Raw genomic sequence first — 22,226 nt, forward strand, 5'->3', positions numbered from 1 at the left:
ATGTTAAAAACTATGTAGATTCAAATGTCATTTCTTGTTTTTAAAATTATATAAATATATATATTAAAAAATATATATAAAATGTAAGTAATGCACCAAAGGCACTGCTGTCTTTACTGTTACTAAAAGCAGAACATTTCATTGTTTTTGGAATAATTTTGACTGTTACAATCTTACATTATCATTTCTGTAAATCTGTCTTTTCACTAGGTTTGAGCTCACCTGAAACAGGAAGGAATAGAGAGATTATATATATAAAAAACACAAAGGATGTTGTAGTGCCCTGTTTTTAAATAGTAAGTATACAATAAAACCAGCTGGAAAGTTTGTAAAATCTCTCACTGTGGCAAGGGTACTGTCACAGGAGTGTTGATGTAAGAAAACATTAAAGAAAATACAAAATAATGACATGGGGTTTTGAGGTCTGTCCCCGAAATGGTTTGAAGATGACATTTCTTGAAAGCACATCTGAACCAGCTTTCAGCAGGCAGAATTATAATCTGAAATCTGAGTGTTTGGCAAAAGAACACACACTGAATAGCTGTGGGTGTTTTACCTAACTCCTAGCAGATCTGTCTACTTTTGCATAATTGCTTGGGAAATTGACACAAGTTAGCACTAATATACTTTCATACATGCTTTGAGGGGAGGGCATGACTGGAAAGCAAAGTGGTAAAATGGCAACGAAGGAGCAAGCATGCAGTATGCGCTGTTGCAAACCATTATAGTTGTGGCATATCTGCAATGACCAATCCTGAAAGAAACACATTACAGTAAACATGACATATGTTACTAAACTTTAAAAAAAACTGTTTGCAAACAGTGCTTTCAGTTAGCGCTGCATTTGACCTGCAGGGGGAACTTGTCTTTCGTCTCCGTCCCCCCGGCTTCTTTTTCTGTCATGACCCAGCGGAGGTGAAATGACTCAGGAAGTGAAGATATCAGATACCCTGCACTAAGGATTAGAAACCAAACTTTTAACCTAAAGTAGTACCAGGTAATGTTTTGAAATGAAGACAAGTCTGCTAGAACATGTGTTTCTTTCAAAACTGTACACAAGTAGCTGAAGGAAGTGCAAAAAGGGCAAGATTTAATATAAAAAAAAAAAGTTTTGCTGCAATTACTTTAAGGTCTGGCAATTCACTCATTCAAGTTCCTTAATGCAATTACAACACTGCTTAACACTTTTGCAAACTTCTTAAAAAAAAAAAAAAAAGGATTAGCAAAGTTTGTAATTATTTAAAAATAAAATTCTATATTAACCAAAATACAGGATAACCAAACTGACTGAAATAGATCTCAACATGGTCCTTTCTCTCCTTTTATCTGCAATGTTTGTTGTATTGCTACTTTGATATTGGTACTCTACAAGCAATTTCTACATTACATTTCCCCTATACAGAATGTCCCAAAGCAAGAGATAAAGGGAAAAATGAATTTGTATCCCAAAAGAACACATCTGTCGCTGCAGGATAAAACCTAGCTCCTTTTCTTCTTTTTCTTTACACTTGCAGAAGCAGTCTCAGCTGCTCTGTTAACTGGGGGAGCACCCAGCTTCTTACTCTTGGCTTTCTTGACTTTGTCTTTGATGGCTTCAATGTCAATTTTGGTTTCAGTTGGAGCTAGAAAAGAAGAATATATGTTAAATGATGCACTAGTGCAGTTTATTATTTTATTGAAAATAGCAGAGCACTCAAGAGACACAGAAATTAGCCCGGCTCTGCACAATGTATTACTGTCATTTCTATTAGCGCAGACAGATCGCTAGATAAGCATTATTAGGTGAACGAAGAAGCTGGTATGAAAGATGTAAACATCAAGTGCTGTATAAAAAGGCAGATTAGAGCTCTTTTGTTAGACTAGTGGAAGGCATGAAGACTGCACACTGCCTCTGAAAACTGGTCATCATGCATCAATGCCCTTTCCATACTGCATGTTGAATTCGGTGTTTAACAATATTAAAACAGATCACATGCTGTATAGAGCAAATCATTCTGGACCAATCCACTAAATAAGAGACTCACACCAGTGACACCATTATGCAATATCAATGGACCACCACATTACAAAGATTGGTGGTAAACAGTACAACACCACACACACACACACACACACCTCTCTTTGTTTTCCCAGCAGGATTCTCTTTAGGAGGAATAAATGCTTTGCTCCTTTCTTCTTGTTTCTTAGTTAGAGCTTCAGCTTGTTTCACCTGATACAAAAAAGTGTACATTATAATCCAAGTGGTCCCATTTTTATTAATTCATTTGAGCAATAAATGTAGTAAAATCATAAATGTGGAAACGTATCACGCCAGGTTAAGAAAGGGGCTGGTTATCCATTATCTAGTACACATTCTTGTTTGTCTGGAAAATCTGCAGCATCATTGGGTGTGAGCTTTTGCAGTTACAACTGTCAGGGGACTGAACGAACCAGAGTATGAGGAAACCTATGGAACAAAGGACAGAACCTGCAGGAAATATTAAAACTGAAGTCTGGCTTTCACCATTGAGGTACAAAGTGCAGTGTTATGAATCAGATTTAAACATGTAATTCACAGGAAAGCACTGTATTCTACCAAACACAGCTACAGAGAATCATTAGTAAACTAATCCTCATGCAAAAATGAAATGCCCAGCACCAACTCAGGTACACGTTGCCTGTGTGGATAACTAATACATGTTTGGTGGATGGGATCTTATTGTGGGAAGATATTTTCTGAAAGAAAAAAAAAAAAATGCAAATACAAAACATTTACCTTTATTTCCTCCAACTTCTTCCTTCTCTTCTGGCTTTCTCGTAGGAAGAATTCACCAGTTGCTAACTCTTTGTCCATCTGTTCAGAACAAGATATTTGAGTTACTTCCCAAACATTATGCTCACTGAAATGTGAAAAGGAGATTGCACTTTAAAATCTCAAACCAAGGGTTTTAAGATACAGTCCAAGTGTGTTTTTTTTTTTTAAACCAGGCTAAGCAAAATCAGTAATAGCCAAGCTGGGATATGAAACTTGAGAATCACAGGGTAGGCCAGAGCACCAACAGGCTTAGTCTTAATAAAATTACACATGAACAAGGCAGGCAATATCCTTCCTGAAAAATCGGGACAGATTGAGTTTATAACACATTGCAAATACACACACTCATTCATATATATATATATATATACACACACACACATACATACACACACACACACACACACACACACATCTATCTATCTATATTGTGCCGTCTGCAATCAACGCTCAAAGAAAATATTCTTTTAATAGCGGCTCTGCCGCAGCAAAGGGTCCAAAAGAAAGAATTACAAACAAAACAAACTGAATAAATAAATCCACTGGAGGCAGGTCTTCTTCCACAAGTAAAAAACCAAACAAAAACGATTCTTTGTAGTCTTGCCTCAATGTCCACAGGCTCCTGTTCATTCACCGTACCTCCAGTACTTCTCTTCCAAGGAGATACTTCCATGTTCAACTGGCGTTTCACCACTCTGTACAGATCCAACAACCTCTCCACCACAGAGAACTAAAACTTTTATAAAGGATCTCCTATTGCGGCCCAGATAGGACACAGGCACTGGCCAAACTAGGCAATTACTAATTAATAGGTCAATTCTATGTCCTATACTAGCAGCACCTGTTGCCTTTCATTCAATTAACTCCTCAAACTCATGGCAGGCTGATTCCAAGCCAGCCAAGGATCATTCCAGCTGTCCCCTGCTGTGTGGACCTGCTTAGTTTCAGCCTGCCACCAGCGCCTCCTGCTGGCTGTTCTGTGGCTGGCTCACAATCAATCAATAAATAAAATAAATATAATGAGACTTGTTCAAATGGGACTCACTGGAGAAAACCAAAAAAAAAAAATGAATTTGCCCAATTTTAGCCTCTTCTATTCCTACTCTGAGAAGTATGCTTGCCACCCCACAGTGGATTAAATGAATAAATATTATCCACAGTGCTCATCTGAACCAGCAATGGAATTACGAATTTGTTATATAGCGTGATTTGACAAGTGCTTCTGGGTGATTTTTCATTTTATACTTTAATACCTTCGAGTTGATGGACAGCTCAAGTTGGTATGCAGAATAGGGAAAGAAGTGCTTGAAAACACTCCAAATAGAGCAGACATTTCCAGTTTAAATCTGGAATTCATCTGATGCGATCAGAAACCCAGAGGCAGTGTAAACTGTGCTTGTTACTGTAGTAGGACTGTTCTTTTTATGTTAAGCATCCCCCCAGGGTTTAATTAAGCAACAGCCAAAATGGTTTACGTCAGACTTGTTTGAAAGTCTGTAATAAAATGGTTGATTATTATTGTCGATATGTTGTAGATGTTACACCCACCGTGCAGGTACTGCGAACTCCATAAACAAAACGTTAAAATAAATGAGTTCTGCACCATATAAGAGCTGATTTTACCAGTGCTTGCGAGTCTGACTAGAATGCATTTTTTTGTTGTTCTGCAAGTTGCTGCAGTGACACTGTAGATGCTAGTATAACTAGATACTGTAAATGACATACCATTTTAGCAGGCAGATTTCATTAAGTAAACATTTATTTGAATTCAGAGTACAAAATGCAACACTGTGTTGCATTTCTTTGTGACCATGCAAAGTGAAAAATGACAATTAAAAAAAAATAAATAAATAAAAAAGTCAATCCAATCCAAGGCAGTAAATCTGCTGAATTTAACACACACGAACAAAGTTTGCAAATGAGTAGGAGACCATTCGGCCCATCTTGCTCGTTTGGTTGTTAGTAGCTTATTGATCCCAGAATCTCATCAAGCAGCTTCTTGAAGGATCCAAGGGTGTCAGCTTCAACATTACTGGGGAGTTTGTTCCAGATCCTCACAATTCTAATTATTAGAATGTCTATTCTAATAGACAGACATTCTAATAATTTAAAAAGGTGCCTCCTATTTTCTGTTCTGAATGCCCCTTTATCTAATCTCCATTTGTGACCCCTGGTCCTTGTTTCTTTTAAAAAAAAAAAAAAAAAAAAAAAAAAAAAAAAAAAAAAAAAAAAAAAAAAAAAAAAAAAAAATTCACGTCAAAAAAGTCCCCTGGGATGACACTGTCAATACCTTTTAGAATTCGGAATGCTTAAATCAGATTGTCGCGTAATAATCTTTGTTCAAGACTGAAAATCCAATTCTTTTAGCCTGTCTGCATATGACATGCCTTTTAAAACTGGAATAATTCCGGTCGCTCTTTACACTCTTTCTAAAAGCAGGAATATCCTTTTTGTAGCGAGGTGACCAGAACTGGACACAATAGTCTAGATAAGGTATGTCTAATGCATTGTAAAGTTTGAACATTACTTCCCTTGATTTAAATTCAACACCACTATATATCTTTTTTACAGCTTCCCCACATTGTCTAGAGGAAGACATTTCTGAGTCAACAAACTCCAAGGTCTTTTTCATAGATTCCTTCTTCAATTTCAGTATCTCCCATATGGTATTTATAATGCACATTTTTATTGCCTGCGTGTAGTACCTTACACTTTTCTCCATTAAAATGTATTTTGCCATGTGTCTGCCCAGTTCTGAATGCTGTCATTTTGAAAAGGCCTTTCCTGCTGCAACTGTTTTTTGGTCGTCTGCAAATTTAACAAGTTTGTTTACTATACTAGAATCAAACTCATTAATGTAGATTAGGAATAGCAGAGGACCCAATACTGATCCCAGTGGTACTCCACTGGTTACCTCACTATTTTGAGGTTTCTCCTCTAATCAGTACTTTGTTTTCTACATGTTAACCACTCCCTAATCCATGTGTATGCATTTCCTTGAATCCCTACTGCATTCAGTTTGAAAATTAATCTTATGCAGGACTATGTCAAAAGCTTTCTGGAAGTGTAAATAAACCATGTCATATGCTTTGCAATTATCCATTGTCGGTGTTGCATTACCAAAACAATCAAGCAGGTTAGTTAGACATTATCTCCCTTTCCTAAAACTACGCAGTGTCTCTCAGAATACTGTTACCATATAGGTAATTTTCCATTTCAGATCTTATTATAGTTTCCATAAGTTTACATATAATAGAAGTCAGGTTTATTGGTCTGTAACCTGATTTGGTTTTGTTTCCCTTTTTGTGGATCGTTACGTTTGCAATTCTCCAGTCTGTCGGTACAACCAGTGTCAAGAGACTGTTGCATGATCTTGGTTAGAGGCTTATTTCTCTGAGTCGCTTTAACACTTGTCCCTCTGTTATGCTAAAGTTATTTAAGACTGGATAGGAACAGGTCGACATGTGGGGCATGTTGTCCGTATCCTCGTTTGTAAAAACTTGCAATTTCCTCCCAGCCGGAATTCAGACTTTAGAATTCAGGCCAGCCCAAGGAGTGAAATCAGACTAGAGAATTCAACACCCATCCAAATTGGGAGCCAGCTCAAGTAATTTAAAACCATGGAAAGAGGCGGAGCATGTACCCGGGTTATGTGGTTCGTGGAAACATGGTATAAGTGTGCCCTAAAATCCCCCCATCTCCCCGAGCTGGTACTGACCTGGCTCTCTGGCTGTGGTGGTGGGAACGGTGTGTACTCTCTCTTAACTGTTTTCTTCTTGGGCTCCTTCCGTTTGCTCAGGTTTTTATGTTTGAAGTTGGGCAGGAATCTCTCCCAGCTCTGCATTCTGAGCTCTGGATCTCTCGACAACTCACGCTTGATCATTAACGTCTAAAAACACGCAGTACAAAAAAAAAAATAGCAATTAGATATGGGATTATTAGAAGAGAGAAACTGAGCACTTACAGTAGTTAATATATTACAAATAAAAAAAACATGCCGCATAGACAGGTGACATATTGTCGCCCTAGTCTATAACCCAATATTTCCCTGTCCTACCCCTCCATGCTCTTCCTTTGGTTCTTCCTGCTGACTTCAATATATATATAAAGCCAGTGTATCACTTCTCATGTTATCCTTAAAAGCAGTATCCCTAAATCACATTGTAGCCCACATAAGACAAGATTCTAGACCTGTAGTATGGGGTACGAGAGGTCTTGAAGGGTTCTTTAACAAAAAAAAAGCAGAATGCAGTAAAAGCAGCTGTTAACACAGCAGCACTTTAAAGTGGCCATGTGACGTGTCTATAGCAACTAATCACAAGTAGATACCTTGATGTTGTATATCGGGTGAACGTTCTTCATTGTGTCCAGTACTACTTTTCTAACCTTAAAACAACAACAACAAAAATCATTAATGCATTAAAAAGACAGAACTTTATTAAACCTCTCCATCTGTTATAGCCTCTACTCACTTCCTTTAACCCATTGTATGGCCCCAAGGCAGACACAGTGTTCCCCTGAACCATAACGTAACAGCTTGTCAAAAGTTCAAGCGCCTGCAAAAAGACAAATAATCAAAGTTTTAGACAATGCTGACAATTTATCTAAGAATAACGTTTCTATTTTACATCCAGGATTGGAAAACCAAGCACGTAGTTTCAAGATCTCCAAGTATCATAAGATTGGCACATCTGCCCCCTGGGGGACATTTAAAAAATGTACAGCTGTAAATTAACCGAGAGGAACCCAAAATGAACACAGAGGAAACTACTGCTATTGCTATATTTTTACTCCGATGAACACTTCTTGTGAGGTTTCTACTGGGGTTGATTAATGATATTAGGGTCCTGCTTACCTTGAGGGTGGATCCTTTTGGACCAATCAATCTCTGTCTTCTTTTCACAAACCTCTCTCTATTTCTTACTAAAGAGCCAATTTTAATGATGTCACATGCCATGTCATCTTGAAGAATACGCACAGCCTACAAGAAACAAAAGATTGAAAAAAAATAAATAAAAAAAAAAGAGTTCCTAGGTGCAAGTGGATAAATCCAGCCTATGTTGTAAATGAAGTCTGAAATCTAGATTGTTTGCTTGTTTCCTCTTCTACTCATTTAAACAAAGAGATTACTGTCCCCTCCCCTCAAACATGGCACACCAGCAATCCAGCAACACTAGCAGTGTGAACAGTCCCGTCACATACCTGTTCAAAAGGAACACTTCTTGCCAGCAGCTTTATCAGGTCTCTAGCCTTTATAATGACGTATGGATCAAAGGTCTTTCTACTGGTGCTGACCGTCATGCTGCCCTCAATCAAATCTAGAGTTGCTTTAATTTCCTGAAATAAAATGAAAAATAGTAACAAGTATAAATTATAAATGCCGCCTGCAATAAATATATAATAAACAAGCCAGGGGTGATGAACAGCAGGAATGAAAATTTACATTTTATCTAGGGCTTCTGGTTTTCGGGGGTTTATTTTTGATCACGTGATGTCCCTTTTAAACAGAGCAGATTCACTTTCTTAATCAAACACTAATTACCGACGGAAGTGGTTTCTTTTTACCCTCATATCTTGATTGAGTTAAACGATATGCATTGATCTCACCGGATTCGATTTGAACCTACACTTTGTTCTGGCTGTAATCGCAGAATTCAGCTTATTAACTATCACTGCTTTTGTTTAAATTAGCAACGCACTACTAGAAACTATCTGGTATTCAGTTAAGGCTTAACAACTATTAAGGTTTAAATGGAGGGAGAGAGATGGAAAATAGGAACTGAAAACTAGAAGTTCTAATTATACAGCAGTTTCACCAATTCCAGGTTTTACTATGTGCTTGCTTAACCTGTGTGCAAGTAACAAGTCTAGGGGTGTTTTATTAACCCTTCACTGCCCTTGGTATGTTCCCACACCTATTTTCTCAATTACAAATATATTGTACACTGGGTAGCAAAGGCTTAAACTCATAATAAAACCAGGAATGGATTAAACTGCTATGCAATGGCAGTTTTGTTTCCATCTATGAAATAGTATATTCATTTACACACACAAGTTTAAATGCATAACTACTGTACAAGCACTGCAAAGATGATGCACAAAAGACATTACATTTAAATCAACTATGATCCAGTTTGATAACCCAGTAGGCATCTACTTGATACATAAAACAGTGAAAAACATTATACCAGCCTTCTGGCGAGACTAAAACCAAGGTCTTCTTGTAATGACGGCACAGCAGTTGATGCAGAGTTCACCTCCTCTAAAAGCCTATGCTAAAAGAAAAATTCAAGCTAAAGATATAAAGGCAGTAGTCAATGGTCTTGTGGAACTCACACAGTCCCCCAGTGCTTTTTGCACCAGTGGCCAGCACTCCTTCAAGTAGGCTTCTCTGTATTTGGGAAATAGAGTGGCAAAGCTGCTTCCTTCCAATAAACCCCTTGGGTTGTCCTCTTGTGTAAATGGTTTCTCTTTCCATCCCTCTGGCACGGTCAACAGGTCTGATTCATCAACTATACATATAAACAAATTAAAAATTGCCCAATTTATTTCTGGATTGTAGTCATACGAATCTATAACTTACGCCATTTAACAGGTTACATTCTGTGTTAGTGTGATGCTAAAGAATCAATCGGTTGTTAAATACACGAGGATTACTTACAGTATGTACTGTAGCCGCTGGAACTACACTGCACATTTAAACAGGAACCAACATTCACGCTACTATTTAGCATCTTCTCTGTGCGTGTGTAAAATACACACACTCTGCGAGCGAGCTTTGTTTTTAAAGAGGATTACAAGTGATGACCAACTAACGATAAGTAAACACACTGTTACATTGCATTCTTCCACATGACATTTAAAGCTTTGGATTATGTATTGCTATGCTGTTCGTACTGGATTTGAGATTTCTTATTAGATAGTTATGGTGTATTCCTAGTACGAATACTACAATTTATAAATGAACGTGTTCCTTTAATGCGATTAAAGAGTTACACCACTGGTATTAATCACCTTTACTCTGTTTCCTTTTCGATTGATTCGTTCCGTGTGTCTGTGCAGGGTTTACACTCACGCTATCCGCCTCTGTGGAGGACGCCATGCTTGCTCTGCACCCTTTCACCCCAGAACCAGCTCAGACTTGCGCAACAGGAAGAGTAGTCCGAGAGAAAACAAGGCTCATTCTACTTGCAGCATTTGGTTCCAAGGTAAAACTACAGGTTATTTAAATACATTTCTACTTTATTTAGTGGACAACTACCATGTTGCTTATGTGCAATGGGGGGGAGGGGGATTCTCTTATCAGGGTTTAGATCATGTTTATGCCATACTTGTTAAAAAATCTCCATAATTATAATGTTAAAATCAGATATCAAATTAATTTGCACTCAATCCCAGTGGATGGTAGAAACAAGGCACAAGCTTCCAAGATATAGGGTGCATTTCATTTATTTAACATTTCACAATTAAATACAAGCATACACAAATACATTTAAATATAAAGGGGCAGAGATTAAGGCCCATTTAAGTCTTGGTCAGCACTGAACACCACAATGAAGTGCTGACATACATACACAGCTCTGGAATTCCTTGAGCAAAAGAGTTATTTTTGTTATTCCAGAAAAGTAAACCAGTTAGATTTTGAAACCCTTCTGCAGTGCCACAGTCCTTTCTTGATGCAACTCTCTGTATCTCACAATGACCTTCAGCACAATCACACCAAACAAAGCGAGAAGCAGGAATCCTGCTGTTCCACCAACGACCAACATTGTATTTTGGATTTTTCCCCCTGTTAAATAAAAAGCAAAAAATATTTAAATGACAAATATTCCCACAGTAATCTACTAATCACTCAAGCTCTCCTTTCTACTACACACACACCTCCCTTTAACATTTGCATTTTTTTTTTTTTTTTGGTTTAAAAAAAAAAAAACCCACACCAGACAATTACCTTCTGAAAACACTTACAAAATGTCAGCCTTTGCCCAGGGTCCTCCATTTTATATTGATGATCCCAAACAGTGATTGGCCCCAATGAAAGGACTGCTTCACCTGGTTTCAAGTTGTGATTTAAATCCCTTCTACTCACTGAAGGCGCAGCTAGACATTTCTGTATATATATATTAAAAAAAAAAAAAAGAGTAGTTTCATGCTATAAATATTCATAATATTTTACCTTGGTTTTAATAAGTCTGTAGGTTTGTAACCTAGCCTGCATTTCTATCAGTTAAGTATTTAACAGGTTGTACAGCCCTGTGAAAATGCTGCCTATAGATGTTTTTAATGCCATCAACCATGAAGACCAAACAACATCAGTATTAGATTGGAGTGGCGACAGGTATATCCAAACAGTGCTTTCCTTTGCTCTCCACAGCAGTATTGCAAAGCAATGGTAAGGCACAGAGGGTTGATTTGGTGATGTTGGGAGCACCAAAAATATGAAAATGACCATGGACAACCAATTAAAAGCAACAGCATTTTTGGTGTGAAATTTCTTTAAAAATGCACATTTGAGGATTACCCTTGAGCAGTTGTGCTTTTCTGTTACAGTACAGATCTTGATCCAGCAGTGAACGTGGATAGGATTGTGGGGGGTGATTGAAAACATCTGCACAGAAAAACGACTCCGCCTCTCTGCTTCTAGCACAGAATACCACTTGAACGTGTGATCAACCGGGCAGCTGCAATACAATTACATGTCAGTTTAAAAAAAAAAAAAAAAAAAAGACCACCACCAGAAAGGGTTTCTGTTAATACACAGGGTTAAATTTGCAAAGCTCTTTACTGGCAAGGTACAGTAGTCCAGATGAGCATTACATCTGGATGTGATCAGACACTCCAGATTAATGAACAGTGTATAGCAAAGCTGTCCAGATCTGTTGGGCTGACACAGCTTCAGAGTGGACAGGCAGGGGAAGAGGTAAACTGAACAGTGTAGAATTAAAAGGGAGGGGAGGCATTCATAAAATAATGATAAATGTAAAGTAGAATTATATTTTTAAGTTCACTCCTGCGGTTACAACCTTCTTTTCAGAAAGAAGGTCTTTGGTTCTTCTGCTGGGTTTGGGGTCTGTGTGGCCCAACAGGAAACCACCTCCAACACAAAGCCGTCAGCGAAGGTTCCCTGTGACCCAGTGAGCGACACTTCAAAGAAGAGGTCACTGCTTGACCACAGCAGCACTTCGTCCAGAAGCAGGTCATCACTGAATGTGTCATCCTTATGGAGAGTCATGCGGAGCTGAAGAATCCCACTGGAATTGTACTTGATCAGCACTACTGACACAGGCCTCCAGAGAAGAAATGCAAAATTAGAAGCACGCTATTAGACAATTCAAAACAAGGAACATGAAACCCAGCTTCAGGTTTCTAAAAACCATTTCTGGCCTTTAAAAAACCAACACTTGGCAGACCACGTGTATTTTGAGTTTAGTCCCATCAGGTGACATGACTTTCAGAGATTCTCTGAGCAAAGTTACATAATCAAAGAGTACTTCTCAGGCTGTAGTATTTATTTCTATTATGGCAATGGGGTTTAAGACTTTAGTTTTGTGTTAAAGGTGTGTTTATTTATTTATTTTTTTTATCTACAGCACATCCATGTAAACAGGCTCTCATGACAATATGCAGGACAAGCTACACCTTGCTGCTGCAACTCAGTTAAGCTGGGCAAGAGAGCAGATCTAACAAACTTGGATAGTTGATGTTGGGCTGGAGGTTACTTTCAAGACTGCACACAAAGAATTAATGCTTTAAGACTAATCAGTCTCAAAAAGTAATAGGCCATTCTGCAGAACACACAGCGCTGCAAATTTCCTAGTTGAGGGATTTAGAGGCAGTAATTATTAAAGAATGACAAAATACAAATCCAGAACAATTCTAAGCCCCTGCAAACTCCCACAACACATTATAGGACTTGTTCTCTTACACACTGGATGGATCCAATCCTGGCTGTGTCTGCAGCAGGTATTCGCGAGGATACACACATTCCCATGCCAGCATCAGGTCAGTGCGAGTGACAACTTGCCTGGACTGATGGGTGGTGTAGACTGTATGCTTAAATATGGCATGGGTGTCATTCCCCTGATTTAAACAGATACCAAAACACACACTTTAATATTCAATGGAGAGTATTAGTATTTTAGCAATCCACATACTAGCAAGGAAATATTCAGATACCAACAACTGAACAAATGTAGACATGTGTTTGTACTGCATGCTCTCGTTTTAATGCAGCCAATTATCATGGCTACCCCTATAATGCATTCTCATTATTAGATTGAAAACAAATAGGACAGCCTCAGCTGTAGATCCTTACATTTAACATTGCAACTAATTCACAGAAAACATACTGCATATATACAGCTGTATGAATTCTCAGATTAGTTTTTTTTTTTCTTATTTTAAACTGCTTCACTGGAAAACTCCAAATGTTGTCTACCATAATTATATTAAATGTTTGTTTATAATTATACATAATCTCAATAACAAAATGAACAGGATGTGGTTATTCTATTTGGTTTCACAATCCCCTGATCCAGGAGTATATATATATAAAGAGTGAAAACCCATTGTAATACTTACCTGAATCAGAGCTCCACAGTAGGCGTGTTGGTCTCTGATGGAGTAGTAGTAGAATTCTGCTCCCTCTTCAGCAGGGCAGCTACCATCATTCAGAACTAGAGCGAGGTCCTCGGTAAGTTGGCTCTTCAGAAACTCCTTTGAAATACCAACTTTCATCAAGCCAGGTTCACAGAGAACATACATTCCAGCCTCTGTGTGACAAGCACAGCAATCAGCACCGGGACACTGAGGACACTTGCTCTTTAAAAATCACTGTTCCCCCTTATAATAATCTTAGTTATCTTCCAGTTTAGTCAGGGATATGCATTAGTACTGTAACCCTGCTGTAGAGTTACAAGGTTGAAGCCATTCCTTCCTGGTACCTAATCACGTGACATGGTTTAGAATCTCCTACAGCACCGGAAGTTCATTTTATTTATGTAAACCAGGAGATTTACCTGAAGCATCATTTACAAACAATATATACAAGGTACAAACAATAAAAACATGTTGTGTGGCTCAAACTTAAATCATCAGCATACAGAACAGTATAAATAAGTCAGATCTATTTGTTAATGTGGACTGATGGAGAAGCAATCGGCAGGAGGTTCTAAGCAATTCCCAAATCCGATCTTTAAAACCAGACAAAGAAAGGCGATCAAAATCCACCTTAGTGACAGGATACCAGGAAGCAGCAGGTTCATTATTATTACTCTATTCTTTCTGTATTAAATAATGAATTGCTCCAAGAAATCGACAACTGGGGTTGGACAAGAAAAGGACCGCGGTACACTCAAGCAGTTTATTCAAGTCTGGAACTTTATAAGCTTTCCTTGTTTACAAGTAAAACACCCAAAACATACAAACTAAAGCAAGGACATGGTTAAAAGGGGAAAACATTTTCTTTAAATCGCAATAACATGGAGGGCCTACCGTCACAGAGTGCTCCCTCAGTACTGCCAACCTCACTGAAGTCAAAGTACCCTGGAAAGCACACACAGGTGTACGAGTCCAGGGTGTTGATGCAATGGGAGTGTTTGCAGCATTTATTCAGTTCAGAGGATGCACACTCATCTGCATCTGCAATATTGAAAGAGGAATTCCAATACAGTAGAAGAAATATTCCCAATAAAAACACTAATGCAATATCTGAATGATGACCACAAAAAAAAAAAAAGTTACGTGGTTCACAGTGCTAGACTTAACGAAGCATTTTAAACCTAAGTGCAGTTTCTTCACATAAGAATCCTGAAACATTCCAATAGTGAATTCAGGACATTATTTAAAGAATGCACAAATATCACCTCATTCACTTCTAAATCTTTACCATCCCACTGCAGAGTGTGGTTGTCCTTGGCAGTGATGTTGGCGACATTAAGCGATGCAATGTGCTTCTTCAGTCTCTCTCCACTTAGCAGTACTTTGCTTCCATTGCCGTCTGCAATGAAGACTTCAAAGTATATTTTAGTTGCATTCTCAAGCTGCGAGAAATCTAGCAGTTCAACCACAACTCCCGCTGCCCCTTCGTATCCCTCAAACATAACCTCCAGCTAAGAGGAGAAGAAGAAAAGAGGATTAGAAAGAATGAATTGTTGTGTTCCATGTTCCACCAGAGGGCAACTTGTGCCCATTTAAGGATAATATGGTAATACAAGATCTCATCATTATTGCAGACATTGTTCTTCATCAAGCTGCAGCAATGCCAGTGCCAAAATAAACTATAGGAGGTACCCAAAGTACAGCAGCTTGGTGGACCAGTAGAACAGAATACTGCAATTGTAACTTGTTGTAATGTTCGAGGAAAGCACAACACATTAGGGGCTACACATTAAATCAAGAACAATCCATCAGGACTATGGATTTGCATCATACCCTATTTAAGGTATGCCAACATTGGTGTGTTAATACAGTACAATGGTAGAATAGCACAGCTCTACTTGGTTGGGTATCACTATACAATATGCATATTCAAAGTTCAGGACTGTCGCCTCACAGCTAGAAAAGCAGTTAAAATACATCAAATGTTATTCTACACACAGAATTCAATAAAAACAGCTCTATGTCAAAGTAGAGTCAGGATATTCATCAATTAATTAATCTAAAATATATAAAAAAAACACTGAAAACTTGCTATTTGTACTATTTCAATAAGTTTCCACCTTCAGATAGCATAGTACAAATAGCAATTTAGCCTGATTTTGAAGGCAGAAGCTGAACAGTTGTAGCCAATTCTTAAAAGGGAGTTTGCAGTTGATCAACTACTTTATGACCTAGTATTTCTAGCAATTGACTATCCTGTTGGATCCTGATACTCGTTGGATATAGAGCGGTTTGCCGATATTTCATTCGGTTTGTATCTAAATAAATAAAACTTACTTTGCGTTTGAAAATTTCTTTGAATTTAAGTCTGGGCTTTGCTAAAGGGTCCAGCAGGTAGGATGGAAGCTTCCACGGAACTACAATGGTGAGTTCTGGCAGCTCACACAGTTCACATAAGCCTCGTGATAGGAAATCTTTAGAAGGAATTCCTGTAAAATGTACTGTTGTCATCAGTATACTTGTCTAGCTTCAACACAATGAATATTTTACACATTTAAAGAGCTGTGGAATACTTCAAGTTACTTTAAACACATCTTACAATTCCCTAAAAATGTTAATTGGACCCCTCCCCCATACATTCTGATAAAATGCCAATATGTATTTCATTAGCATTAAAATTAACATCATCCAATTATCAGTACTTGCATAGTTTTTCTACCCCCCTCCATGGTGTTAATAATCCAGACAAAAAAACCCACACCACACCCAAAAACACTAATGCAAGTTACTGTATAATGTATTCCCCAAAACGCACTGTTAACCAAGCAATGTCTAATACCCGACACCCTTGAAAATACATATACATAACCAGAAGAAAATTACTTTGAGAGGCGGCTTTATAGTCAAACTGATAGAAGACAGAATGACCTCTCATCTTAAAGCAAGTCTCATACAGTTCCAGTTCAAGGAGAGAATCCAAATCGGGCTCCATGTAGCCAATAGCGAGGGAAGTGGTGTTTACAGACCCCGTCTGAAGCACAACACCACCCCCTTTTAACAGCTGGTAGCCAAAGGCAACGTCAGGCCCAGAATGGGAATTCCACTCAATCCGGAATTCCTCTGGCATTAACTGGACATCGTACACAGTGCCAGGACCTGCACCAAAAGAATAAATAGAGATCATTCAGTTGCGATGCTCTGTGCCATGTGAGCTGGGCATCACCATGACAGATCAACGTCTTTGTTTTAAACTTCCTATTGACAGACGCACTTACCTTCTTGAAAGGTAAGTAGCCTTGGTCCTCACAGCTGTCGAGCGAATGAGACAGTGCTTTTGAATTGTTTTTCAGAAATCCATGCTCATACCACAAAATACTAAAAACACCACTGGAAATACAAGGCTTCATTTTAAAAGCTTTCTTTAATGAAATTTGTTCCTGTAGGACTACCTTTTTAACTTTAAGGTAGTGGACAAAAAAATAAATAAATAAATAAATGGAAACACCTGGGACACCAAGTATATTGAAAGCAAGGGCTTCCACACAGGTGTGGCTCATGCGTTAAGCAAATAACACCCCAGCACGCTTAGGGTCATGTATAAAAATGCTGGACAAGCCTGGTTGCCTATAATTATGGCTAGCATGGCTGCAAGGGGAGACCTCTGTGACTTTGAAAGTGGGAAAATTGAGTCGCGTTTGGCAGGAGCATCAGTGACCAAGACAGCTCAACTTGCTGATGTTTCCTGAGCAATGTTGTCTAAGGTGATGTTGGCATGGAACTCCGAGACAAAGGGCAACAGTGGGAGGAAGACCATACTCCAGGATTGTGATATCCATGCATTAAATTTGAAGTGCAAGGCAAAACAAACGAGCAACTGAGATCAATTGACTGCAAATTTCAACCTGGTGCGCAAGCAGCCAGTTTCATCAAAAAATGGTCCATCGAGAACTCGAGGGGGATACCATAATCGGGTTGCAGTGCACAAACCACTCATCACACCTGGCAACGTACGTTTGAGAGTCCAGTGGAGAAATGTGGTATGTCAGGTGAATCATCCTTCACCATGTTCAACAAATGGACGCGTGCACGTGTGGCGCCAACCTAAAGAACTCCACCGCACCGAGTGCTTGGTTCCAACAGTGTGGCTGCCTTTTCTTGGCATGGTTGGCACTCATTCCTTTAGAAGGCAAGGTCAATGCTAAATCGCTACTTAATGGTACCGAGTGCTCATCTTCACCCCATCTTGAAGTATTTTTTCCTGGGGAGGGGGAGTTTTCCAGGATGACAATGCCTCCATCCACAGAGCATGTGTGGTTGCCCAATGGTTCGACAAGCATGACACTGATGTTATTCATAAGTCTTGTCCTTCTCAGTCACCAGATCTGAACCCAATTGAGTATTTACAGGAGGTTCTGGAACGACACCCGAGACATTGTTTTCCACCTCCATCAACCAGGTGCGAGTTGATTAACTTTCTTGTTAAAGAATGGTGCCGCATCCCTCCTGCAGAATTCCAGAGGCTGGTAGACTATGCCACGGAACATACCGGCCATACGTGGTGGCCCAATGCCCTATTAAGTGATGTTACGTTAGGGTTTCCATTTTTTGTTCACTACTTATCAAAGCTTGATATTTAAGCACAAAAGTCATAGATCCAAACACTGAATATGGGGTTTTAAGAGTTAGTTTTGATAGTTGGGTTATCCTGCCCTTACTATAAAAACACCTAAAACGTGTATACTGTAAAACCGACTAGTGGTACCAGCACACCAACGGAGTAGTGCATAGGCTTCCTCCAAATGATTTAATGGATTTACTGTTTTCAGGTTTGTTTTAATCTTTCTGTAACGAAAGGTGCTATGTAAATTAAATGTGTGTTGTTACGGGCAAACCCTGAATTGCCCACTTTGGGCAGACCTTTGTAACAAAGAACAAAAAATGAACACGAGAAACCCCCCCCCCCCCCCCCCCCATATAAAACTTGCTTAGCACCATCGGCAACAGCACTCAGTGGAGTGACAGAGCACAAGTACACAATAAAAATAGTGGCCTTGCAACAGGACCAAATAGATACCGATTTAATCACTGGGAGCAGGGAACGAAGAAATGGTTTGTGGTGTACCCACTTCAAAATATCAATCTTTGACCAATAGCTCATATCTAGACTAGTAATGTGCTATTTAAATATGGTATTGAAATTATACATTGTAAATACATCAAACCCTTATTCCTGTAAAAGTGTGCCATGGTTTTTGAGTGTGTATATTGCAAAACTGTGCTGCTGCTGCTCCTCCTCGTGTATGCCAGTATACTGTGTCCTGTACCTACCAGTTACTGCATCAATGGTTATGCTACTCCTCCCCGTGATGCACACTGCATCTATTTTCGCCTTGTACTGGGTGCAGGGCTGCAAGTCGGTCACCATGTAGCTCGTCTGTCTCGTGGAATGCACCAGCTGGTTGTCATTGTAAATTTGAAACAAAACCCGAATACTGGAAAGATTGCCAAACACAGACCACTCCAGGGTGTAACTTCCGACTGTGGCTGCAGTCTGCTTTACATTCTGAAATTCCATCCCTGCCGTGAAAAATGCATTGGAATTACACACATGTATATTACATACATATTACACATTAAAACAAAGCAAGCATTCAATATGGTATAAATAACACCATGAAGATGGGGTCACAAATGTGAAGGCATTCTCTAGGTAACCCTTTCGCTTGTTCTTTAGGTACACCCTCTTAGACTTCAGATTTCTCAGGTTGCTCACGGGATAACACTGGTTGTTTTGGGAATTGGGGCTTCCAATGACACCAGGTGGTGGCAGACAAAGGTTTTTGACTGAAATCCAGATAGCCCAAGATCCATGCATTTTCATTTCCATGGATCTTGCATGCAGATGCTGATGTTACATGTAATAAACATCGATTCGTTAATTTCAGCGTGTAAAGAGTGTTCCCTCGATTCTTGTTAATTTGGTGAAAATTTTGAATTTGCTCCTTTAAAATGTTTGAGCAGTGTATAATATATAACTCCTCCATCCAACCTCTTAAAACAGAAAATTGTCAAGTCGCTACATCCAGATTCAACAGATACTCCAATTCTACAATAACTTCCCTCGTGGCCTATTCACATTTTCACAGTAGGACTTGACTTGTGACCACCATCCTAAAAGGCATAGCCCGACTGAACTCTGAGCATAACACTGCCAATGGAATTATTAATTAGTTCTGCAATATCACCTGTGCTGCCGTCAGCAAGAACTGGCAGGCTGCTTGTCGTGTGTACTTGGGTCTCACACACCGTCTGCAGGGCGAGACGCACTTTACTGCATGGCGGCATGTCTTCAATAACAAACTCGGACTCTGCATGTTCATAAGGCGAATACAATTGCACATATACACCTAAAGTGTGGTCAAGAAGGAAAACTGTGAGCTTGAACCAGGAGAAATACGTTGCTTGTGGGTATGTCCATGAAACTGTGATGCTGGTGGAGTTGGAGCGAAGTATGCTGAAGTTGTTCGGTTTCATAGGGTCTGCAAAATAAATAAAAACTTCAATAGGTCACAGCCCCAGAGAAGATGATTAGCCCATTTATTAGTCTAGTCTTCTTTCTCACACTTGTTCGTTTAAGTAACTTCCCTTTAAGATGAAGGTCAAACTATAAAAACCATAGGACTGATTGTGCCATTTTGGAGATAGTCTTAAACCCATAACACACAGCAACAGCTTTAAAAGAACACCCATACAATCGTTAAGAGCTGCATTTAGGTTTACAAGGATCGGATACCAGAAGCACATTTAAAGCAATTCAGGGGTGGTGCTCACTACCTGTTAAATCCGATACACACATAACAGCGAGGGAGCTTGCAAAGTGGACGCAGACTCTGTACTCGCGACATGGTTCCAGCCCAGTCACCCTGTACTGCATCTCCACAGTGGTTTCATTCCTCAGCCACTTCCCTGTTATATCATACAGGGCCACTGTGTACAAAGGGGAGGTGACATTCCAGGAGAGAAGCAGTGACGACGTGTCTCTGGATGGCATGGTTACCGGGAAGCAGCGAGTATAACCTAAGGAAAGGCATGCAAGTATCATTAAAACAGCAAGCTATAGGCACACATCTAAACTTTCACTTACCTCCTAAAATGTTGGCAGAGGGGTTCTGTGCATTTCTTTTTGGATAAGGCCATCCATAAAGAGTTCCAGTTTAAATTTCTCATTTATATGGGGAAAGTTTGAGAAAAATAATGTATTTAAAAAATACAACTAAAATTGGAGAAGTCTCCACCCTCCTGAGTTAATACTTGGTGGAAGCACCTTTGGCAGCAATTACAGCTGTGAGTCTGTTGGGATAGGTCTCTACCAACATTGCACACCTAGATTTGGCAATATTTGACCATTCTTCTTTACAAAACTGTTCAAGCTCTGTCAAGTTCCTGGGGGAGCATTGATGGACAGCAATCTTCAAGTCACGTCATAAATTTGATTGGATTTATGTCAGGGCTCTGATTGGACCAGTCAAGGACATTTACCTTTTTGTTCCTTAGCCACTCTAGTGTAGCTTTGGCTGTGCTTTGGGTTGTTGTCATGCTGAAAGGTGAACTGCTGTCCCAGTTTCAGCTTTCTTGTAGAGGGCAGCAGGTTTTCCTCAAGGACTTCTCTGTACTTTGTTCCATTCAGTTCATTCTTTGGGTGATGAGCTGTACTGGGTTTTTGTGCTAAAGATAACGCTTTGCATTTAGGCCAAAAAATTCAATTTTAGTTTTGTCAGACGACAAAACATTTTGCCACATGTTTACAGAGTTTTTTTCGCATACTTCAAAACAGGATTCAAGGTGGGCTTTTTTTGAGTAATGGCTTCCTTCTTGCCGTCCTACCATGCAGGCCAGATTCATGGAGTGCTTGGGATATTGTCACATCCACACTTTGACCAATCTTGGCCATAAAAGCCTGTAGCTCTTGCAAAAGTTGTCATTGGCCTCTTGGTAGCCTCTCTTGCTCCGTCATCCAGTTTGGAGGGATGGCCTGATCTACACAGGGTCTTGGTGGTGCCATACACCTTCCACTTAATTGTCTTGACTGTGCGCCAAGGAATATTCAAGGCCTTTGATTTTTTTTTTTTTTTTTTTTTTTTTTTTTTTTTTTATATACCCATCCCCTGATCTGTGCCCTTCAAAAACTGTTCTGGAGTTGTTTTGAAAGCACTTTGGTGCTCATGGCCACTTAACACCGTGTGTGATTTTGAAGATGTTTGGTTACACCTGAGCTAATTTAGGACTGCCATTATAAGGTGGGGGTGGACACAACCAATCTATTTCAGTTTTTATTGAATAAATTCTATTTCAAAAATATTTCTCACTAGGAAATTCTGGGGTAGGATGTGTAGATTAATATATATATATAAATATATAGATATATATATATATATATTAATATATATATATATATATATATTATATATTATATTATATATTATTTTAATTCCAGGCTATAAGGCAACAAAAGGTGAAAAATTTGAAAGGGGGTGTAGACTTAATAGGCACTGTATACATTGCCTAACTAGTGCAAAGCACATGCAGCTTACCGATAAGAATAAAAAAATCATCCTCCAGCAGAAGATACTGCGTTCCATTTTCACACATGTTGATGTTTCCAGCTTGTTCCAAAGCTTCCTGAAGAAGAAAGGACACGGTTACAGATTCAAGGAGTAAACTTTAATTAAATGGAGATTGGCCAGGAAAGAATTATATTGCTTAAGGAGTTCAGCTGTAAAAATCTGCTGAACAATTCTTTCATTTCCGTTTCACACCGGATGGGAGACCAACA

At 39.0% G+C, this 22,226-nt stretch overlaps 1 protein-coding gene across 1 annotated transcript; it reads right to left on the reverse strand.

The window, feature by feature from the left end:
- Positions 1-111: 111 nt before the first annotated feature.
- LOC121318041 (KRR1 small subunit processome component homolog) lies at positions 112-9,933 on the reverse strand. The gene is made up of 10 exons (XM_041254250.1): positions 9,809-9,933; positions 9,131-9,306; positions 7,997-8,131; positions 7,650-7,775; positions 7,267-7,350; positions 7,124-7,180; positions 6,513-6,683; positions 2,756-2,833; positions 2,116-2,209; positions 112-1,622 (listed from the first exon to the last, which is right to left on the reverse strand). The coding sequence occupies exons 1-10, from the start codon at positions 9,894-9,896 to the stop codon at positions 1,480-1,482; spliced, it is 1,152 nt and encodes a 383-aa protein (XP_041110184.1). The 5' UTR covers positions 9,897-9,933; the 3' UTR covers positions 112-1,479.
- Positions 9,934-22,226: the final 12,293 nt, after the last annotated feature.

The sequence above is a fragment of the Polyodon spathula genome, chromosome 7 (genome assembly GCF_017654505.1).
Source record: "Polyodon spathula isolate WHYD16114869_AA chromosome 7, ASM1765450v1, whole genome shotgun sequence".
In the NCBI taxonomy this organism is placed as follows: domain Eukaryota; kingdom Metazoa; phylum Chordata; class Actinopteri; order Acipenseriformes; family Polyodontidae; genus Polyodon; species Polyodon spathula.